This window comes from Crassostrea angulata, chromosome 9, assembly GCF_025612915.1.
Source record: "Crassostrea angulata isolate pt1a10 chromosome 9, ASM2561291v2, whole genome shotgun sequence".
In the NCBI taxonomy this organism is placed as follows: domain Eukaryota; kingdom Metazoa; phylum Mollusca; class Bivalvia; order Ostreida; family Ostreidae; genus Magallana; species Magallana angulata.
The window spans coordinates 28513034-28536572 of record NC_069119.1 but is presented as its reverse complement, the minus strand read 5'-3'; the positions used below and the strand labels follow the sequence as shown (position 1 = coordinate 28536572).

Sequence of the window (23539 nt, the reverse complement as noted above, 5' to 3'; positions counted from 1 at the left end):
TAATTTTGTTCCCCACAATTATCACAACTTCGTGTTAATCCATGATTCCATAATTCATATCTTTTAAAAGCATAGCTGATCAAGTCTTTTTGATAAATTTCTGATGTCCTGGGTAATCAAAAGAAGATTAGACATACGGATTATAAGTGCAACACAAATGACCTTCACATTGGAAACTTGTGGTCAATATTCAGACAGTCATTTCCTTCAAAGAATAAAAACTGATAGTGTTCAACCTTTTTCATGATGACTTCCTGTGATATCAAGTGCAGGGAAAGTCTATCATGTCGGGAGCTTAATCCCATCTCTACGATACAAAACGTCTAAACATCCATAATGAATGAAGTTTCCCCCTCCGTTAGCCCAAAAAAAAAAAAAATCACTTTCCAGCATGGCAATTATAAAAGCAGGCTTTCTGCATACAGCTGTCAAAAAATTAGTCACAGCGTTGAAATTTTGTGAACACCATTAAACATCCTCTTTTTGTAAGGAACCCTATTTTAAAAGTACAGTCAATCCATATCGATGATATCTACAAAGGATTAGAACACAAATCCTACGAAAACATTCGCTACATAGACGTATCTCATCGACGAAATGAAAACACAACGAAATGAATGTAAATTTCTCCGGTGAAGGCACAAAGTGAGAGAGAGCGTTTCTTATCAACATCAATTACCACAAAATAAAAACAAAGATTGAAGTCGTAACATGACTTGCTAAGAATTTAAAACACACACATAAAAAAAAGTCCTGGGATGATAATGGCACAATAGAACTCATGTAACGTTCGTGTTGGACATGTCATCCCAGCTTGACGAGACCTCGCTGAGAGAGAGAGGGGAGAATCTCAGCCTTTTATGAGAGTCTGTACTTGTCAAGTTCAATTCCTCTGCACTTGACTGGTTAAGGACATGCAACTAAACATCATGTATCCTTCCTTATAAAATTTTCGTTCACATACATGGAGAGAGAAAAACACATCACACTAGGCGAACACAAAAACAGGCATTGTATGGATAAGAGACTGTATCACACCATACACAGAGTGACTTTATTACAACGATGGAGTTGACAGTGCAAAATACAATAACCTGTTAAATTCCCGGATTACACACAGATTAAATGCAGCCTTTTCCCTCTATGCAATATGATTCATCCCGATTCTCAAATAGCTTTCCCCATTCAGAACCCAAGTACAATAATATTAGCATATGGTTTGCATATGGACACAGCAATAATTGAAACCCATATTTTCAAGTACAACAGGCATGTTTTTTTAAAGAATTTTTTTTTTTTAAATACAGAAGATAACTTGTTACAGTTAGATAAGATTATGTAATAATCTGATGATTGAATCATATTAATGGTTGGGGATGTTTAGCGGTTTATGTATTTTAATGTTGCAATGTTATTTCTACCATTTTTATCAAAGCATTTTAATTTAGAGTTGGTAAAGTCATTCTGTGGAGGAAGAAGGTACATTTACATGTACTATTACAATTATTGATACAAACGATCTATTTCCTGATATAACGAATACATTTCAACACCTGGCACTTGAAAACCTGTGAAGAGTTCTTATCAAACTGGCCTTCAATATCTTTTGATTTCTCTCTCTGACTCTCTCTCTCTCTCTCTCTCTCTCTCTCTCTCTCTTTCCTGAATACACAATAAAAGGGGAGTAACTGTTACCTTTAATAGAACTAACCTTCCCAAAACATGAAAAAAAATATGGTTATCTCTCTGTCTATCTCTCACACTTTCTCTAAGACTATCTCTGTATGTATCAATCTCTGGTCTGTCTGTCTGTCTGTCTGTTTGACTGTCAGTCTCTCTGTTTCTCTCTCTCTCTGTTTCTCTCTCTCTCCTCTCTCTCTCTCTCTCTCTCTCTCTCTCTCTCTGAGATAAGTAAATGAAAGGGGAGTAACTGTAAATTTAGTAGACTTAACTTACATCTTTGCTTAAAGCTATTAGTAGCAGCAAAAATGATGGTTTTCTGACCAACTTTTTTCTGTCCGTCATTCTCTGAGATAAAACAATCAAAGGGGAATAACTCTTAATTTTTTACTTACATCTTTGCTGAGAGCCATTGACAGCAGCCAGAAATGATGGTTTTCGGACCGGCTTTGATAGATGACCTGTGTCTTCCTCCTGATGACAACTCAGGGCTGCTCCATCCACATCATCCGACTGCTTGATGTGGATGATGGGCTGTGGAGACATCTCCTGAGAGGAGGTGACAGTCTTATTGCTGCTGTTGGGGTACATAGGAACTATTTCAACGATTGGCGAGCCAGGGTTATTCCCAGAGCCCTGTGAGACATAGATTCTGATTGGTGCTTGTTCCTGATAAGGCTGTTGAGATGTATGACTTGATTGGCCTAATGAATCAGGTGGCATGGAAACACAGCGATCCTGAGATGAACGTCGATGAATTCGAATGTTTGAACTTGGTTGAGGTTCCTCCTTTTCGAAACTTTGCACTCTTGTTGCCACACTGCTGAACTTTCCATGAGACGTGATTTTATCGATTTCTGTTTTGTAACGCTCCTGAACAACCGGCGATTTACTCTGAGTTTTGTCACTTTTGCCATTCTCAAACATGAATTTCTTCTGCGACACCACTCTCCCCTGATCCCCGTTGCTTGACATCGGAGATCGTGTCAGTGCGAAAGCTGTGCCGTACCGGGGTGCCTGTTTAACAGCATTTCCGGACACATCACTCTGTGCATTTCCTTGGCTTACCCCTCCTTCATAATGGCGATCTCCAATCTTCACGATAAAAGTCCGTCCACCCCCTTGGTTCGGTTGTTCGTAAACTCGCGTTCGAACGTTTCTGTCAGGGGTATGGTAGCTAGAACTAGAGTCCAAGCTGTCCACGCTAGCTGACATCTTATGTGCGGCAGACGGTTGAGCAGAGACCACTGGGATATATTGCCGAGTTGAAGTATGATATTCCGACTTCGAATTAGAAGTGTTTTGAAGTCCCGTAGAAAGGGAGGCAGAATGACGACCTGAGATTGAATCGGGAAAACTATGCCGTGAAGATGAAGAGAGACCATATCCTGTTTTGTCTTGAATCATCTCCCTTGATCGTCTATTCTCAAGGGGAATCACCCTTGTTTCACTTTTGTTTGATTTTGATATATTTTCCTGCGAGTCCGTAGGATGAAGCACATGCTCCTGGCGCCGCGGAACCGCTGTTGAAAGGTCATTCACACTTTTCGTTTTGTCGTAAAATAATCCATAAGAATAAGCCTTATTGGCCGGCATTCCGTTATTTTCCTTAGCTCTCACCTCAAAATCTTGTCTCCTTTCCAGGAATTCACGAGATGGAGACTCCTTCTGACGATTTCCAGCTGAATTCCATGGCTCACGAAAAACACTCAATCCTGAAGTATAAGACGTAGATGTTTTTAATTTACTCGGGGGATCCATGCTTTTCAGTAAAATTCTGTCCTCGGACTTTGGAGCTATTTCTTCTCTGGCCAGAAGAGATCTGGGCCTCTCTCGTAGTTCGTCACTGGAGATGAATCGACGAAAAGGTGATTTCCTGTTAGAGGCGGGACTGTCTACTTCAGCGTTGTGACAGAGTTCCGCCTGGTGAAGTTGTTCAGGACTTTTGTGAGCCTGTAAACAGATTACACAAATAAATATCACATCTGATACAGATTTCACAGGTCTGGATAAACAACGACCTGTTACCAATGACAAAACACTGGAGATAAATGATTTCTACTGTTGACTTTAAAGATAGGTGATATAGGTAACTGCTCTCTCTCTATTTATCACCTTCTCTCTCTTTCCTCTCTTTCCTCTCTCTCTCTCTCTCTCTCTCTCTCACGCAATCCTTCTCCGTCACCACATTTTCTGATAGACAACAGTCTAGACAAATAGGTCATGTTTTTCCAGGTCTAGAGAAATAGGTCATGTTTTCCCAGAGAAAAGCCAATGAACAGACTGTCTAATGAAAGATTGTCTGATTGCAAATTTCCAATAGATGTGGATCAGGAATATTGTTTTACCATCTTTGGTCAAAGCATATTCTTCATCAATGTTCTTTTACTATAAGGGAGATAATTCTAAAAAATTCTTTATCATATGTCAGTATAATTGTTCCTGGTTCTGTTATATAAATTGAATGCATTTGATTGAGCATCTTTCAACAATTCTCAAAATCTTTAAAAAAATAATAATACAGATAAACCTGAATTCTTTAATAGATTTAAGTTGATTTTTTTTTTTACATTATTTATCCCTGGATTAACATCAGAAATGTATTCAGCAGAGCAGGTGTTCGCGAGCGCTATCCAATATTCCATATACCTCCAACTCAAATTTTGTTGAGCTGTCGTGAACACGAACTCTGCTGAACACGCCTCTGATGATTAAATACTAGATTTTTGCCCACTTTCTTTTTACAAACTCAAATATAGAAACCTTATACTTAATTACAATTATAATATTGACTTTTTATGTCAGTTCCATGCAGAGAAGACTTGAAAATTGATACACATTGATTTCCTCTTTTTATTAGAAAACTTAATACCACTTGACTTTTGTGCACTCTTGGCAAACAGAAAAATCACCCTTTGTTTTCTTTCAGAATACCGATACCCATGCATACATAGAAGACTTAATTCAGATTTGGTTAAAAATTCATCTATTTGATTTCGATAATGGCAGTATTTTTCTTCAGACAACCTTGTGCAAAGAAAAATTAATTACCACTTGACAATTAAGGGTCTTCCTGGCACAAACTCTTTGTGACAATTGTGTACAATAGTTAATTTAGACTTGAAAAGAAGACTTACAGCTTGATTTTAATAGTAGTTATTTTCAGAAAACCCTGTAGATAGAAGACTTACAACTTGACAAGGATCCTCCTGACCGTCGGTCTCGTCTTTTGGTAGCACCTCTAGTTTGAGCGTCCCCTCGCTCTGCTGGATGAGCCCGATCACCTGAGCGTACGATTTCTGCGACACGGATTGGTCGTTGACTGTGATGACTCGGTCCCCTGTCTTTAGGCCTGCGTCGTAGGCGGGACTATAAGTTCGGACATTTTTAACGAAGATGGTGTCCATTGGATCCAGGAAACTGAGTCGTTTTCGCTTGTAGGAGGGACCTGAAAATGTAATTACTTTGTCATTTATTCAAACATCTAAAGGATACAGGTGTCAGGATAATTACAAGGTACATCGCATTGCTACAAGTATATCAAGTTAGTAGTCATGTTTCTATAAGTGTACATATTATAGGCAAGGGATGGGTGTATTTGAGCATTTTAACCTCAGAAAAATGTGCATGACTCAAATATAAAATATCAAGGAAAAGCTAAGGATGGATACCATTAACACACCATTACACTATTAATGTTTACACTATTAACATTTAAACTATCTAAATTGTTTAAAAAAAAATTGTGTAGTAAAGTTTACAAATCTCTATTTTTCTTTGTTTTTTGTTTTTTTGTTTGTTTTTTTATGTAGAAATTTAAAGAAATGGATAGTTCTGACAAATAAATAATGATTAAACAAAGTGCATTAAAAATGCCTGCCAATTATATATATTTTTAAAACAAAATCTCTCAAAAGATGGATGAAATTCAACTTTATACATTTAAAAAATCAATCAAAAAATTGAACACTTCTCAAAGAATCATAATATTATTTTCAATAAAAAAATTATGAAATTGATTTATGAAAAAAAAATTCTTTTAAATTACTTCACCTGTTACAACAATGGTTAAATATCCTCTATTTAATTTTCGATCAATAAACAGGCATAGGTAAATTCTGCCAGATTATGACATATTTGATGAAATCACGAGGAATATGATTAATGGAATACGTGATAGCTTTAATTAAGGTATCCCCAATTAGATTGTGTATGACAATCCTTAATTAACACAATACCTGCTTCATCAATATATAATCCCAACAATATCGTCAACAAATTAAAACACAAGATTTACTCTCAGTGTCACTTTGACTCCAGGCATGAAGACAGAATCTACAAACTGACAGTGGATTATCTACCTGATGCTCAGGTTAATCCCTCCAGAGGAAGCCACTGTGTAATCTGTTTTGAAAATATCTTAATCTTACAGGTAACTGCTCAATCAAAGACAGATAAGCCACCAGGTTAATGATTAATCACATAAACATAACCGAAAAACTGTGTTAATCCAAATTTTAAAGCTTCCGTCTGACTAAATTAAGCTTTAATAATATATTTAGTCACTGAGCTCTTCCAAGAAAAAAACAAATTTAAAGGTGATCCAATATTCCACCTCGTTGAAACTAAGGAAGCATAAAACACAATTTTTCTAATCAAGAGACAGTAACTGTTTACAGTATATATAAGATGAATTGAGGTTTCTAAACTTTATCAGTACAATAATCTCTTAATGATCAGTTATTAATTTCAGCTTCATTTTTTGCAAGGTACCTTTTTTCTCATATTAAAAAAAAACAACAAATTTAAAATTCTTTAAGTAACATATTCATATATATGTTTTTTAGAGAACCAAGTCAACCCAAAAAGAGGTACATGTATTGATAAATACCTGTTCTACTGTTTCATGACATTTAATGGACTTGCATCTTCATTTGATGCAGATCATAAGCCCAAACAATGTCTTACTGAGAGCTAAGAATCCAAAATACCACTCATTTATATTTTAAACACACGTCAGAATACCACTATCAGTACAAAGTCTCTTTGGTTTTTTAAGTCATTTTACTTTCACGTTCAGAATGTAGACTGACCCTTTTAGTTTCAGAACAGACATCAAAATTCCAGAATTTAGCATTTATCAGTGGCTAATACTATAACATGGTTAATGTACAATATTATAGTTTTCTCCAAACAGTATATAATGAGTTGTAAATTTGAAAAATATTCATAAGCCTTAAGGTACTTCACTACACCGAGACTTATACTTTTTAAGACACTACGTCACAAGATGGCGATTTAAATGTTTTGTTAAACTGTTTATATCAATCGCTTCAGATGTATATCGTTATAGCGCAGTGGTTAAAGTATCAGGCTTCTGAAAAGCAGGTCATGAGTTCGAATCCACCTGGGGCTTTTGTTTATGTTTACTGAATGAAATTTTTGAAAATATCATTTTTTATCTAAAATTGCACATTTTTTCGCCTATTTGACATATATCCTTCTTATCAATCATGCTTTCTATCATAATCAAGTAATTTTCTGCTGATTTGAAAAACTATTTCAAGGTGTAGTGAGGCACCTTAATCAATTAAGAATACAATTATACCCATTCAATAGAATATACAGGTAGTTGATAAATACCGTATTTTTCCGACGATTAGTCGGTATTTTTTTCCTCTGAAGCAGAGCACCCGACTTATCGTCTTGTTCGACTTGTCGTAGGCTCGATGTCAGAAATTTTTTAAAAATAGCATTAAAATGCTTGGTTTTGATCATCTTGAGTTGGCTGTGTGATTGAAGATTACGTTGTTGAATTCACTGTTCATCTTTAATAATTATCATTTTCACTCATCTGTCAACACTTAAATACATAATAATAACAACAGTTATTAAAAAATGTTACATTGTCCTTAATCAATTAAAAGTTTTACCGTTCCGTTTTTATAAACACATCGTCACATGGTTCTATGTATCACTAGTAGGAAGATAACATTGCGCAGTAAAATTGAAACCAAGTTTGAATGGAAGAAAATATTGCAGTAGGTCCGGGGGATCTTTTTTTAAATTTGATTATTTTATTTGTAAAGAGTTGTTAGTGGAAAGTATAAATCAGAAATATTTAATGGTCAAATTCAATCTTAAAATACGTAATCGGCAATTATCAATACTACTGTTTATACAATAGGCTGACACCGGTTGTGTTAATTATCTTGCCCTAAGGCTGAGATCTTCACGGCAATTTCACTCCCTGTGTATATAAAGAGTACCTTTATAAGAGTGATTATAGTTCATTAATTATTGTTCAATTCTTTGATTATTGTTAGATAATTTTTTTAGGAAACGTATGTATGTCGTATATCGTCATTATCAAGTCGTACAAATGATCGATCTATTTCTAACAGTGTCTATGTAAAACAATAGCGTGTAACTGCATTACTGGATACTAAGTAAACAAGTTTCATTAAATCATAGTAATTGCTAAGCTTTCTTCACTTGAGATCCCCCCTTTGAAGTCCGACACGAGACAGGTGCATGCCTATGACACCGGAAATTGTTAAACAAACATTGACCACGCGCCGAGTCAACAGGTGGCTGGTTACGTAATGGCGAATACACTGGCGATAGTCAGAGTGGATACTTATTTTAATGCTTGGGAATAAAATGTTTCTGACAAAGTAAGTTTAGTTTTGCATAACCTGCGATATCGGGAATTGTTTAAAATGCAAGCGACTTTGTAGAAGTTGCCGGTATTTGAAAATTTGATGCATAAGTATAAAGCGTAATTGTTTAAATGTTAATCATTAATAATAATTGGTAGCAATATCGGTGATATCGTGGCATCATACACTGATAATGTTACTGCAGTTTTATAGGCCATTTTGAAGTGATAAGATCGACGTATGGTCTGAGATCGACGTATCATAGGATTTTGTTAAAATTTTGGCTAAAAATGGGCAATTCGACGAGTCGTCCGCATCGACGAGTCGTCGGGAAAATACGGTAATTCCTTTTAAAAATCCATACATTCAAAATGAAAATAAAAATTAATTGTTCCGTATGTTACACAATACAGCGGAATTAAATTACAATACACAGATGTCTGCTCTTTTGAAAGGGGAATAACTCTGATATTCTCCATTTCTTTCCTTAGCTTTTTCTGATGTGAAAATTTTGTGCGCATAATATTGTGATAATAATCATATGACAATCACATTGATCTGCCCTTTAAATTTTCATCAAAGACTCTATGAACTAGAGACATTTTTAATAATTCTCACAAGAGAGAGTCTCCAGGCTTCAAGAAACATTATGATTATTTCAAGCTTAAATGTACCCCAAAATCTGGGTCAGAATAAAAATTGCATCTGTCTTCCTTCATATCATATTGTCAATGCTGTGTTTTTTAAAATTGTGCAATGCAAACAGCTGATGGGATATAATATGAAGATTGAATAATATTAGTAATAAAGCAGTCAAAAAAATAGCATCCGGTAAGTGACTCGGATTACAAATAAATCTCTATTTTATTCACTTATTTTTAGTTAAATTTTTCTGTCATGTCACTAATATCATAGCACAATAAAATAAATGGAGTTATATCACGTTAATGGGTCAAATTAGGCAAGTTACGGAAATTGCGCACTATTTAAATTCAGAGAAATCCTATTACAATACATGTATTCACAACAAGTGCTTTTAAAACATGTTCTAGCACCTGAAACCTTCCAAATCATTGATTTTTTTAAAAATTTCTGACGGTTGTGAATTTTATGAAATTATAACATAAAATTGGCCTTCGCGAATTTATAGTCATGATTTGATACAAACAAACCAGAAGAATTGTGGAATTATTTTAGTACTCATATAATAAAGGAACCTACAGTAGTGTATAGTTTAATGATTTTAGTGTTCACTTAAAAAAAAAGCCTTAAGAGAATCTGGTAAAGAAGTGTATTTCTTACCTTGATTTCCATCATATTGTTCTCTTTCTAGGTTCTGCAATGTAAGAAATGAATCATGGCATTAATTTACAGACAATTCCATATTGAATGAACAAATATTTGGCAAAATTAGTAAAATGAGACAGTAGTAAATGTCATACATGTAGATCCCACTAGTAACATCAATTTCCTTTCAAATATTGCAGTTTTGCTAAAACAACCAAGAATTTGAACCACTCACAGTTAATTAAAAGATATTTTAAAGAACCACTAATAAACTGTTGTTATGATATATAATATATGGGTTAACTAAAAGGTAAAAATATTATTTATAAAGAGACCCATGTGATTATTCTTATGAAATACAAAGGCAAAACATCACGTTTTAACATTTTGCTCTAAAAGCTCATGTCTAGCAACTTGAATTTCTTGAAATATATTGCCATTAAAGAATATACTATAGCTTTTTTTTTTATTATTTAACCAATATGAATTTAAAAATCAAAACATTTACATTTTTCTTCAGTAATAAAAAATAAAATTCATCAAAAAATAGCCCCAAATCACAGAACAGTAAAAAAAAAAGTGTGTATGAAAATATGACTTCACTAAATCAATGAGGATTTGATAATATTATGATTATTGCCTATTTTCTAGATGAAAACAAGGGGAGGGGCATTGAGTTTATTACATGCAACCAAAAACAAGATGATGGCATATTGGCATCCAAGTGCTGCATCATTAACAGTCATGTTTAAAGCATGTTGGTGATCAAGACTTTCCATCTGCGTTACAATGCTGGTGTTTTTGGGTGCCAGCGACGAAGCACGTAATGAATAAATTCTGCTGGTACAGTGCACTTATTGTGAAGGTCACCTTGTCTATGCCATTGAACTCAAACGACCCCCTCCCCTCTCCGAAAATCTGACAATGCATCACATTCCATATAGATCTTGTTACTTTTCTTAATGGTAACTTGATCTTATAATGTTTAATGTTCATTCAGAGAGAGAGAGAGAGAGAGAGAGAGAGAGAGAGAGAGAGAGAGAGAGAGAGAGAGAGAGAGAGAGAGAGAGAATTTAAGATAGTGACCAACATGTGACAGAGAGACTGTCTGTGAGAGAGAGAGAGAACAAGAGAGAAAGAAAGCTGAGAGAGAGAGAGAGAGAGAGAGAGAGAGAGAGAGAGAGAGAGAGACACAGTTTGCATGAATCAGAGTTACACAGATAATACTAAATTAAATTGTGCTTGGTCAGCAGCTCATGCAAAATTGTTTATACATGCACACCCAAAACTGATTTCCAAAAATACAGCCCCTAATCTTGAACTGTTTCTGACCCGTGATGGTCTATGATAATACAAGAGGATAACCCCCAGTTTCCTAATCATCTCCCTGCAAGCTCCCAAAATTTCAGAATTATCTAACAAGGCAATCAGAGAACTTAATACTTAACCTATTGTCTTAATGCCTCATCTTAGCTCAAGAGAAAATTTGTGAAATCTGTGTATTGCCTTCAGAACAATCCTTTGATTGTGGCTGGTATCTGTCTCATATCTTAGGATACCTCTTTCTTGACTCACTCAAATGTCTTAATGTTTGCATGCGGCCAAAACGCCATGGAAGTCTAAATCCATTGGTATATGTAGAAAAAAGATAAAATCTTAAGATTATTTTCTTCATTAAATGTCAAAGACTATTACATTCAAAGGTAAGATTTTGTTGATTTGAAATCTCAATTCATGTTTTTTAATTAAAACTTTTTTTTTTCCTGGGGGGGGGGGAGGGGGGCAAATATTACTCAGATTAAATTATAAAGCATTTTATTCAATTTTTCAAGTTCTTCTACAAGAATTTTTATAACTTTCTATCACACATGTCATTGACTTTGTTTCTGAAGGTCAAACGGCTTTTTGTCATTTATCTATTGAATCTATTCATGAGCTTAACGGGGAAAATTAAGAAATCTGTGTCAATTAATTACACTCATGCGTTTTGAATAATAAAATCTTTTTAATGGACTGGACTATTTTTTGTTTATTATCTTAACAAAATAAATGCAGTATCTTGAAAAAAAAATAAAAGTCTCACTTAAGCAAACAAAAATCTTTTATTTTAGCAATGACATTATAATTAAAAGTAAATTTAATTCACTAAATCTGATCTCAATAAATCTAGCATACTCCTGGACACAAGTGCTTAAGTTATTTTGTGAATAAAATATTGTTAAATGATTATAACATATAAAAATTCAGCAGGGTGCTTTTTACATGTATTACAATTGCACAATCACTTACAACCTCCAATAATTTGATTACAGAATATACTCATTTAATAATACCTAAATCCTTGCCTCATAAATTGCCAATAAAAAAATTCTTTTTTAATTTGCTGAATTGTAGGAATTTGGGGGAAAAAAGGCAAATAATTTCATACTTAGAAATAAGGCTGAATGTTATCACAGAATCTGGTAGGATAGGTATAAAGCCCATTACTTACCTGTTGCTGGGCTGTAGCACTGGAGGGGTAGAAGATGAAGTGCCTGAGGGTGAAGCCGTAGCCCTGCTCTGTCTTAGGGATGAGGATCGTCTTTGGCGCAGGCCATCGGGAAATCACGGAGCTTACGAGAGTCTGGTCACCGTCACTCTGTTGAAAGAAAGAAAAAATTCCTTATGAATTTCGAGACCCTTAGAAGTATTGTTAGAGCATGTACTCATTGTAAAAGAAATTTTATTAATTTGATACATGTATGTCAAACATTATTACATTTGTTGTACGTCATTCTGCACTTACACACACAAAATGGACACAAGGTATTGTTAGTGCAAAATAGAACCAAACTTAAATTAAACAGATCATAATTTATATATGTATAGTCAGTAAATGTATATCAACTGTGCATTATATTAATACTGTGCAAAAAAACAACTGATCCAAACTTCTGAACTTAAATGAAATGCATTGTCAGTGTACAAACAGGTCATTTTGTACAAAACAGTCACCTGAACTTGTACACCCTCCCAATGTAATGGCAATGTACTGCAATACAATGTAATAGCTTATAAGGGCATATACCGGTATTATAAAAATCTGCCCCCACAGTAACCAACAGACAATAAGTGAACTGTTGTAGGGTATAATCAATCCATAAAGGTGCATACTATATAAGGAGACAGGAAAAACCATCAAAGGAGAGTCAACTGTCTATACAAACATGTACAATATATCAAAACAGTAAATATAATTATTCCAATTCATTAAATTATAAGCGGTAATGACAATTCTGGATTTACTAAATGAAAGAGGCAATTGGATCTCAACAATCATAAACTTAATTTTGTTTACTGAGAACTTAGTAAATAAGCTGATAACTGCAAGTAAATAACTGATTAAAGCACAACACACGAAAGGTGAATGCTTTAAGGTTTTAAGTCTGTGTAGTCAACAAATTACCATGTAATCAGATCTAACTTAAATTTTAAGATGTGATTTAGCTTAAGCAATAGACTAATCATTCATTTTTATGAACAAGTTTATATATTTTAGCTTTAAAATTTGACGATTTTTCTCAAGTTTTAAAGAGAGCTCTTCTTTCTAAGGAGATCTATATAGTCCCTAAAAATGGTTATAACATCAAACCCTCTTAAAAACCTGCACTCAAGTTATATAACTTAAAATAAACAACAGTACAGTAGAAAATTCATTGGTACTCATAAAGTCAGCGGATAATGAACTGACACAAATATACGTAATGACCATTTATAAACCAATATACCAAATCACTTGGTACATCAGCGTTAGCAGGACAACAGGTGCTTGTAGAACACGGCACAGTATAGTACAATGAGAAACAATGAGAAACTTGAGACTTGTGAATCTCTACTGTCTACCTGTCGACATAATTCATTGTTAAACAAATGAAACTGATCTCATTTAAAAGAGCTGACTGCATGGTTTAAAACTAGGCCAAGTTGAAGGTTCAAGGAATTCTTCCCATTCAACTTAAACTTAAAACCCTTCTTGATAACATTGCATGAAGTTAATAAAAACATGAATTACAAAAAAAAGTCACATTCATTTAAATTTGGACAGGTATTAATAATCTAAAGAAAAATGATCTTTAGTCATAACTTATCAAATAAACAAACTAGTTTATAGATTAGGTATTTTTAAAGAAAATTGCCTAGTACATCATGCAAAATTTAAGATGCTTTGTTAGTAATTAATTAATCATGATTAATACGAAGTCATTAAAGACATTGTGAAACTTTATAACTGCCTTCAAACCTCAATTCAACGAAAAATTAGAATTAAAAATTTGACCTAAAATTCACTCCAAAAAAAATATTCTCAAACAGCTAGCAAACATCACTCACCAATTCATTATCACTCATTTTTCGAAAGATAGAAAGATTTTAGTCACAGCAGGCAAAATCAGGGCCTCAAATCTTCAGAGGAATGTCGAAAGATGTATCACGAATCAGACAGGCGGGTGATATAATAAAGAAGAGTAACCATCTACAATCAGGACCCCGAGGTGCCGCCAATGAGAGAGAAAAGGGGGGGGTGTGATTCAGGGAAAAGATATCCCAACCCTGTCACCACACTCTTGCGGAGGAGAGTCTCGCGAAGAGAAAGAGGGGGAGTGAGGATCAGAGATAGAGCGATCCATCCATTGCGATTCCTCATCACTCGACGCGTTTATGTCAAGGCATTACGTAAAACAACTCATCTTGCCCTCAGATCTCTTGCCCAATGTTATGCCATGAATGTCTCTCCCGTAAAAAAAAAAAGTTGGGGTAAAAATATGCCTGCCTCCTATCATAGCGATTGTATTTTTCTCACCATATTTACGTCTACCAGCATAACGCAATCCTGCTGGTTTGCCGTAATCTGGGGGCATTCAGTAAGATGGTTTTACCACTGGTAGTGGTATGGGGCGGCACAATTATAGTGAAAACACCCTACCAGTATATACATTATACCTTTCGAAAAACAGTGATTGCTTGGGTGCTAGCTCATTTCCTATATTCAGTTTTTTTTGTTTTGGTATTAATTACAAGAAGCAGCCGAGAGAGAAAGAGATTTGACTCATCGGATGAAGTGCGGCAATATGTGTGTGGGTACTAGTGCAGGTAAACATAATGAATTTAGTACGATGCTTGTTTTGGATAGCAATTTGTTTCTTATGACGTGATAATAACATATGTTTGGCAACAATTCGTCTTTATTTTGCAAGTCTCACACATGCGATACAAATATATATTGTGAAATACTCAGACAAAAGGATTGTTGCATTCCGGCCTTTTCTGTTTTCCTTCTTTTTTTCCCCCCATTATTATTTTCGTGCAGCATTATTTTTATTGTTTAGCTGTAAACAGGAATCTGAATATTGCTAACAAATTTTTCTGCTGTTGTGAAACCTTTCTTTTCTCTAAATTAGTTTTTGTTATTACATGCGATCAAGAGCAAATTAAACCAGAGTGTCAAATTGTTTTTATAATGTATGTATGAACTGATAGCGCAAATAAAACCCGTCAAACTAATACATCTAATTAAAGTAAATATAAATTTGAAATCATTTACTGAATTTCACATCAATTCCTCCCAAACTTGATAAATTGTTCTTTACAATTATCAAGATATAGATTTTGTCAAATAAATAATAGTAAATTATTCTTATTGTGGTTTTAATTAAAACACACACATAATGTATATATTGTAATTTATCTATATTGACTATTTGACTGACAGGAAACAGATTGCATCTCATGATGATGTTCTCACTACATGTACATCAATCACAGTGTACTGTTTAACAATTCTAAATCAAAGTACTACATTGATGTATGTATTATATTAATAGTCCATGTACTACATGTGAATACATTGCATCAGCACTATTTTCAGTACCATTCAATCATACATGGAACATTGTGCAATTGCAATACAGACATCATAATCAATGCCATTCTTGTACCATCCACTTGATATGCTACAAGATGTCTTATGATGCCTTAAAGCAATGAGAGGATACAAGTAGATTTGTGCTGCAACAGATCAGATAAGTACATCTACAATGTACGGTACAATTACATCCCTTAGTCACAACACTGAAGTACTACATGTACTGTCAGACAACCGCAGCTTTATGTCAGCCTGTTTATTATTCAGGTATAAACTACATTTGCCACTAATCTGCCATATAAACTAGATGAAGTTTAAATAGCCTAATGCTTATACTTTTCTTCCTCAAACTTGATACCCACTGAGACAACATTTTGGCAAAAAATGTAATCGGATGCGACAACCATTACTGTAACATAAGATGTACTATCTTCTTTCTCTAGCTGATATAACAGAATTATGTCATTTCATTCCTTACGAACCACGCTTTACCAGAAAAGTTATCAACAGCCTAACTTTGGTCTACCACCTACAATTCATTATCTAGTTTATATAAGTCATCTACAACCTACAATTAATTATCTAAGTCTGTAATTTTGTCTACAGTTATTATACATTGATATAATTCTGTCCTTATATATGGCATTTCTTTTACATGTGTTTCACCATTAAACGGTTCATCTATCATGAAGTCATAAATATCATATAACTGCTGACAGTGTAAGATTTATTAAAGAAAAAAATTGTGATTTTTTTTTTTTTTTTTTTTTAGATTTATCTACCATACAAAAATAGTGATGTACACAAGTAAAACTCTAAATCTAGAAATATAATTAGAAATCGCAATTTTGTTATCATAATTAAAAAAATTTCGCCTGCAATGAGTAAATTATGCAGCTTCCACTATGGCGCAAGTTCACGCAATATAATACAGATCACTGCATCAATACATGTCTGCATGATATAATCAGCAATGAATTATATAATTGCATGGTTCTATTCATAATACAATTCAAATACATGTAGCATAAATAAATGTCTAAGTATAAAGGCTCCTGGCAAATGCAGAAATAAATTCAATGTGTACGACTTAATTAAATGTCTGAGATTCAAATCATCCATTTTATCAGCATTATAATATAACATGTAAAAAAGCCCTATAATAAAACACCATGATCGTGAAAGCGTATAAACCATGCAAAAACTATTGGGACCTCTGACTGTGAAAACAAAGATATTACTTAGAGATGAAAGAGAGCCACGTTCAAGGCATTTCGTGTGATTCATCCTGGGAAAACAACTAAATTATCTTGCGCATAAGAACCAATTTTCACCTTTCAAACTGCCTAGAACAGGTGCCCCACTGTTCCCCTGGAACCCAGACAGGACGAAAACTACGAAACTACCGTACGATTAAATTTGATGGATGGAAGTTTGTAAAGTAAAACCTTCATTTTCGTTACATACAATATCAGGTGAAATATATGAAAAAATGTAATTAAACTTTTTCGTTTAAAAAAAAAAAGAGAGAGATCAAGAGACAGTATAATCTGATTCGTCATGCTAAAGAATTTTACATCGGAACATAAAAAATGGAAATAATTTTAATTAAAACTTTTAACTTGAAGTAAAAAGTCATTTCCTTCTTTCATTGACATTCCTGGAATGTTCTTGGCTTTAATTACAGCCAACCAGCAATACATAAAGCTGAATGAATAAAAAATTAACAGCTTTGCCCATTAAGAAACTCTTAAGCCATTTCTTCTTTCCAATTGAATCTTCATCTACTAAATACTCCAAGTGTTTTGTTAAAAGCCCGAGCTGTTTACAGGATCAACACTTAAGCATTCGTAATGTTGGAGGTATTTCGTTCCGACATCAATTTTAGGGGATATTTCCTGAATCATCCCAACTCACCAATATATAAATTATTAGCGCTTATGATGCCCAACTTTTCAGATAAACTGTCATTTCAAAATTGTTTCAGAAAACTAACCTCCAACAGATTTACAATATTGGGATTTGCTAACATAATAATAAAATCAAATCAAATTTTTTTTTGAAATATTTCAATTCAATCCATTTCAAATATACTTACATTTCTATCCTTTTCTTTACAAATCTTGAATTAATAAATCATTCTTTGCAGTCGTGAAGAGCAAATTCTTTAAGTGATCGAATTACAAATAGTACTAGTCTTAAACTGTAGCATGAAGTGGCAGAAAAGATGATTAGTTCGATATATAATTATCAATGGCAATTAATGATTCATTTAAACGGGGGCTGACTTTAGAGTGAAATAAACAAATTAAGATGTCGATCACCTGTACCTACATGTACCTGTATTAAAATATAAGGAGCTAGCGTTAAACTAGGTGGGTTGTAAAAATACATTCAGTCATATCACATGACTCCTATATAATGGCTAAGGGTTTCTCTCCCAATGTACATCAATATAGATACTTAACAGGTCTCTTTTATGTTGTCTTAATTTTGTCTTCCCCCGTGACCTACATGTACATGTATGAAGAAATTGTGCAAACTTAAAGTATAGTGCACTCTATTTCCTTTGTGTTATTGATGTTTACAATTTGCATAAAGTTTAATATTCACCGACACATCTTAAATGACATATCAAGGAAGGAGGGGAAGGGCTGGTTTCTTCAGTTCTTCAATGCGCCATGTTTTACACAGCAGTCAGTGGTCAAATAACAACATACATGTACTGTAAATTCCTTATATTACGTGAGTACTTTATTCCGCAATCCAGCTGGTTTGTATCAAATCACAGGAATATAAAATCGCGAATGTGGAACTTTTTCTTTTATTTCTTATGGTTCTTCAAACTCTAAGAAAATAATGGCGAGATTATAAATCCGTGAAGGGTGCTTCTCGCGATTTTATGCAGATATTAATTCCTCGCGTTTAATTAGGAATCTACATGTAACTTTACACTGTGATCTTAAATATACTTATAGCATGATTGTTAATAGATTCAACAATTTCTGAATTGAGACCTCGATGCACGGGTCTAGAGGGGGATTCAAACTTATTAAATTCACACAGTAAAATACCCCTTCCCCTTTCTCCGCAAAAAAAAAATCATCCCGCCTCCAGCTCTTTACGTCATGTCTAGATCTATTATTTAGACATTTGTCTAGTGCTTAGATTGACTAATAGCAGACAGTCTAATACATGTCCTGTAATTTCCTTGAAAGACATGCATGCATGTACCTATATTGCCCCACCCCCACCCCACGCATCCTCCTTTGCCCTCATCCCCTTAAATATCAATAATTTGCCATGCGACAACCACATGTACTGGATAAATTACCAAGTAATATACCCCTCACAGACAGTATTCAAAATGACTTGTAAGCACCGAAGGTATATTAATTGCATTTATAAATGTCAAATGTATCATCAGATTCTTCCATTCATTTAGACATAAAAGTTAAGTTCAGAAACCAATGGCATTTATCGGGTATGAGTCAAAGGCAAATCACCTTGTAAAATTTACCATAAGTATAGACTAACCTGTTATAATCAGACTGCTTCATCAAAAAGATAATTACAAATCACACAGCGACCCAAGTCTTATCCATGCACGTCAGAATTCATGTCAAAAACAATACACTAAGGGAGAGCAAATGCATGCATGTTACTAATAAAGTGAAATCAGCAGCAAAAATATTAATTTCTTAACCCCATCATGACGTAATATTAAATAAATAAATTCACTTTTGTCTTTTCAGGTAAAATCTGCACTCACCTGGAAAAAATTCAGTTCTATTTATATCTCTGTCAAGCTGTCATATTTGTATGACATCAGCATATTAAATAAATAAATCCATTGATAGGTATATATTTACTTACACTGTGCCGTCAGAGCGAAATCAAATGAAATATGAATGATCAATTCCAAAAACAGCAAACACGACTTCTGAGCCAGCCCTCTGATGAAAGGAAATAACTAGGGCAAGGAACCGTCACTCACAGTATATGAATATTTCTCCGCTTTTTTGATTTAATACGGAGTGCACAAAGATACATGTACATAAACTCCAGTAAATCGCGTATATATATATATATATATCAACCAATCTCCTTCCTCTAACTGAACAGAAACAGTAAAAACACTTAGGAAACACTTTATAGAAAAATTCTCTGACATATATAACGGAGTTTAAAATGTAGATTCCTCACACAGGAAGAAACTTCTGGTACTACGTACTTCACAGAGCCGAACTCCTATACCAGCCAGCCAACAGCAATATACATAAAACAGAGTCCAGCTATAATAAGCCCCAAAGTCGTAAACACGACCTGGACAATTCATTCATAACCCACCAACACAACCCACAGACCAAATGTTATTATACACACAAATTCATAGGGCCAGGGGCCTACAGGTATTAGAGAAAAAGAGTGGGCTTTTAACTATACACACGAAGGCCCCAGATGAATATGGGTTCTCAGGTATTTCAATTCAACAGGTGAGAGAGGCGAATAATAAAGGCTGTAAATTATATTACTAAACTTCAAATTGTTTCCCACATTTTTTTTCCGTAGCAAAAGAATTCACTTCCTTGAATTCTTTCATGCATTGAGGAGATCATCTACGAAATGGGACAGTGGGGCATATTTTGTGTAGAAAAGCTTCCATAAATTTCTCTATATATTAAGCATTGAAATCTTAGCATGTCAATTAGGGGTTAAAACCCTCAGAAACACAAAAGAGTTCACTAGCTGTATCTGTCCAAAAATGATGAGAAGAAACAAAATCTAGGTTTGATAACCCAAAATCAGCTTTTCAATTTAAAACAGGAGAATGTTTACCATACAAAATGAAAAAACAATTCTGTATTTACATACCAAATTTTTTCCCCCAACAGCTATCATAAAGAGCACAACTGCTCAATTCAGAGGCAATCTTGAATATTTATCTACCATTAATACCTGTGTCGGCTTCAATTCACGATGATGTAAAGTTTGTTTATGGAGGCTGGTACACAAAGTAATCGCCCCCTGTCTGATGCCGTTAAATCACCCCCTCCCAAAACCTGCTTTCCCCTCAACATCACAAATACACCTGCCACATCTGTAAGAAACCAGACTCGTGGTCTGGACATGATTGTGGATTATCATAAAACTCCAACTAATCCCTCACAACAGATGTGTATTCCTGGTCCTGCTCATGACTCATGTTGAAACCATCTCTCTCTCTCTCTCTCTCTCTCTCTCTCTCTCTCTCTCTCTCCTACTGCTCTCAATTTATCCTCTTCTCTCTATCTATATTTTTACTTTTAATAGTCTAAAATTTTATCTCTTTCTCTCTTACATAATAACTCCCTTGATTTTTTTGTCTCTGTGAATAATTGTTCTAACTCTGGATCTAAGTATTTCTTAATCAAATATATTCTATTCCACTCTCTCTCTCTCTCCTTTCTATCTCTCTCTCTCTCTCACTCTCGCTCTCTCTCTGTTAACTGTCAAAATAAATACATTTAACATAAAATTCACCTCAACCACAATTACTTCCTCTTGTAGATTCAATTACAATATCATCTTTCTACACAATTAACTGTGACTCAACTACAATTAAGGTTTAACATCCCAGGTGAACCAGTCACAAAAAATAAAAGGAGTGAATTGTATACTTTTGTCATTTAACCAATGTAAAAAGGATTTTAAGTGTTCTTTCTTTTCAATTAGATCCCAAAAATTTTAAAAGGCAATTTTGATGTATATTTCTTTTTTATACATTGAAAAAAAAAATATTGATTCTTTTGTAAAATACATATGTACAAGAAAACACATACATTGTACTTTCAACATTTATTGTGCTGTAGATTCCTTAAATTATTTAAGTAAACATGAGTACTTCATTACCCGATTCCACTATATTGTGATACATTTTGTAAGTTGTGAAAAAGTATAATTGCAATTGCTGAGCTTTAGAAACAGTTGTAGTTTTTTATTGTTCACAACTGGTAGAAAATGAAGGAATTATACTTCAAAAGCTTGCAGGCGATGCATGTTTCTCTTGATTTTTATGCAAACATTATAACTTTTTGGGAATTGAATTTCAAGTTTTCTATCAACTGAGCAGCTGACATCAACTGAAAGATTCCTCCCATAATGCAAGGTTTTGAAAAACAAAGGCAAGAGTTGACAAAACATTTAGTTATCCAACAAGCTTAAGACAAACAGTGAAATTCCTGTGATATCTCAAGAATGCTCTGTTAGTGCTAATCAATTCCTCACAGAATCAGGAAGATTCAAGAAAAGAGAGATTAGAATGGTCCAACCAACAGATGTAGCAGGATGGAATAGATTCATGAATCTGACAGCAAAAATTTAAGGTACCTTGAAACCTTAAATTAACAGAATTTCACCATAAAAATTGATGTCGGTCAGTTATCACACACGCATTGTCATGACATTGTGCTGACAGTATATTCTTTAAATATATGAGCAGGAGGAAAAATAGAGATCTGTGTTAAGTGTAAATTTACAATGTTTTTAAAAAGATCTTTCAGATTGAAAGTATTTCAAAGACACTTCAAGAAGTAAACTCTGCATTTTATGATTACTGGTATATACAGCAGTTTCTTCATGAAAAATTCTTGGTGTATTTAATATACATTTCTTGAGATCAAACAGATTTCAACAAAAATCAACTTGATATGAGAGCTTCTCAGTGATATTTCTTATTGATAAGGTTGAATCCTCTTCGTTGATGCAATAAAGCAGTCAATTTACAGAAAAATCTCATGGAAAAATTAAAGCATCATTGAATTTCAAAGATTATCAAAGTTAAAGGAACTTAAATACCCATGACCCACTTAAATTACTTTAGAAATTCTTTTTTGAAAGAAGGTTAGCTACACATATCAAGAGGAAAAAAAGGTTGCATCATATGAGAATCATTTATGGCAAGAAATTGCTTGGGTCTCATACATTTTGAAAGCACCAAACTGAAATACTAAAGAGAACCTATATATTAATAATGTTTTCATATTAATATGAGGCCCTGTTAGCAGTTGTGTGACAAACCTTTGTTCGTGAATATTTTGACCACCCTGTCCATGATTCCTATCTCCCTTTAGAAATCACTTTTTGAGAAACATTAAGCCACTCGCTTACATGTATCTCCCTTAAAAATCAGACCTGGCTGAGCGATGCCACACCAATTGGAAGGGAAGAAAAACGACAGGTATGATAAAAATTCCTCACCTGGTATTTGTACCTGGCCAGAGTTTAAAGCTTTATGGAGTGGTCGGTCAACAGGAGAACAATGGGCAGACGGTGCCACCGATTGAATGTATTAGGTAAGTGCTAATAGAACTTCCAGATAATCCCTTCACAAACAAACAACAACCCGAGCTGTCCAGCGTGGCTTGTTAACTGTCTGTGATTCCGGCTTAATCTACATGTACATCCTTGAACGGCAAAAAAAAAAAAGGCTTCAAAAGACTGTCACATCAAGTCAAGCGCATAAGGAATACACACCTGTAAAACGCTGCTATGTAACAAACTCTTAATGCCAGGTAGAATTCTTTCACGTAAGGGTCCAGACAGCCGGCACAAACTTTGTTTGGGGGATAATATTATGGCATTCTACAAAGGCCCCATTCATGGCTCAGCCATTGCAGATACACATCTGTAGTGCTGAATATCCCCTGTTCGTTCCTTCTCTCTCTCCTTTTTTTTTTTTGACGCAATTAAAGTGCTGATAGTTTACCATGGACCAATGACTTCAAGACACCTTCTTTCTTATACCCACCATGTTAATTAAGTAATACTCATTAGCCTTGAGATAATGCATTTAAACCCAGAAGTGCACACCTTTTGATAGCTGACCCTGAAATGTGTCAATGTGTTTTGAATGCACTCTTAATACCACGCCGGCATGTAGAGATATTTAGTTCTGATACCTGTACCTGTTTAATTACACGTCAAGTTTCTCCGACACTAAAGAGGCTTGTACTGTATAGGTTTTCAATTA

General features: G+C 34.3%; 1 protein-coding gene across 14 annotated transcripts in view; it reads right to left on the bottom strand.

The window, feature by feature from the left end:
- The window catches only part of LOC128162396 (rho GTPase-activating protein 21-like), a 54941-nt gene that overhangs the window by 26373 nt on the left and 5029 nt on the right, over positions 1–23539 (bottom strand). For 10 of the 14 annotated variants that reach the window (XM_052825580.1, XM_052825579.1, XM_052825575.1 and 7 more), the window contains 4 exons: positions 12121–12267; positions 9645–9678; positions 4872–5128; positions 2076–3633 (listed from right to left, as the gene is read on the bottom strand). In XM_052825580.1, coding sequence (XP_052681540.1) covers positions 2076–3633; positions 4872–5128; positions 9645–9678; positions 12121–12267 — 1996 coding nt within the window. Of the gene's footprint in view, positions 1–2075; positions 3634–4871; positions 5129–9644; positions 9679–12120; positions 12268–13997; positions 14371–19065; positions 19083–19404; positions 19596–22767; positions 23471–23539 lie in introns of those variants that run through there. The other 4 variants (XM_052825587.1, XM_052825588.1, XM_052825589.1 and 1 more) reach the window with 4 other exon arrangements.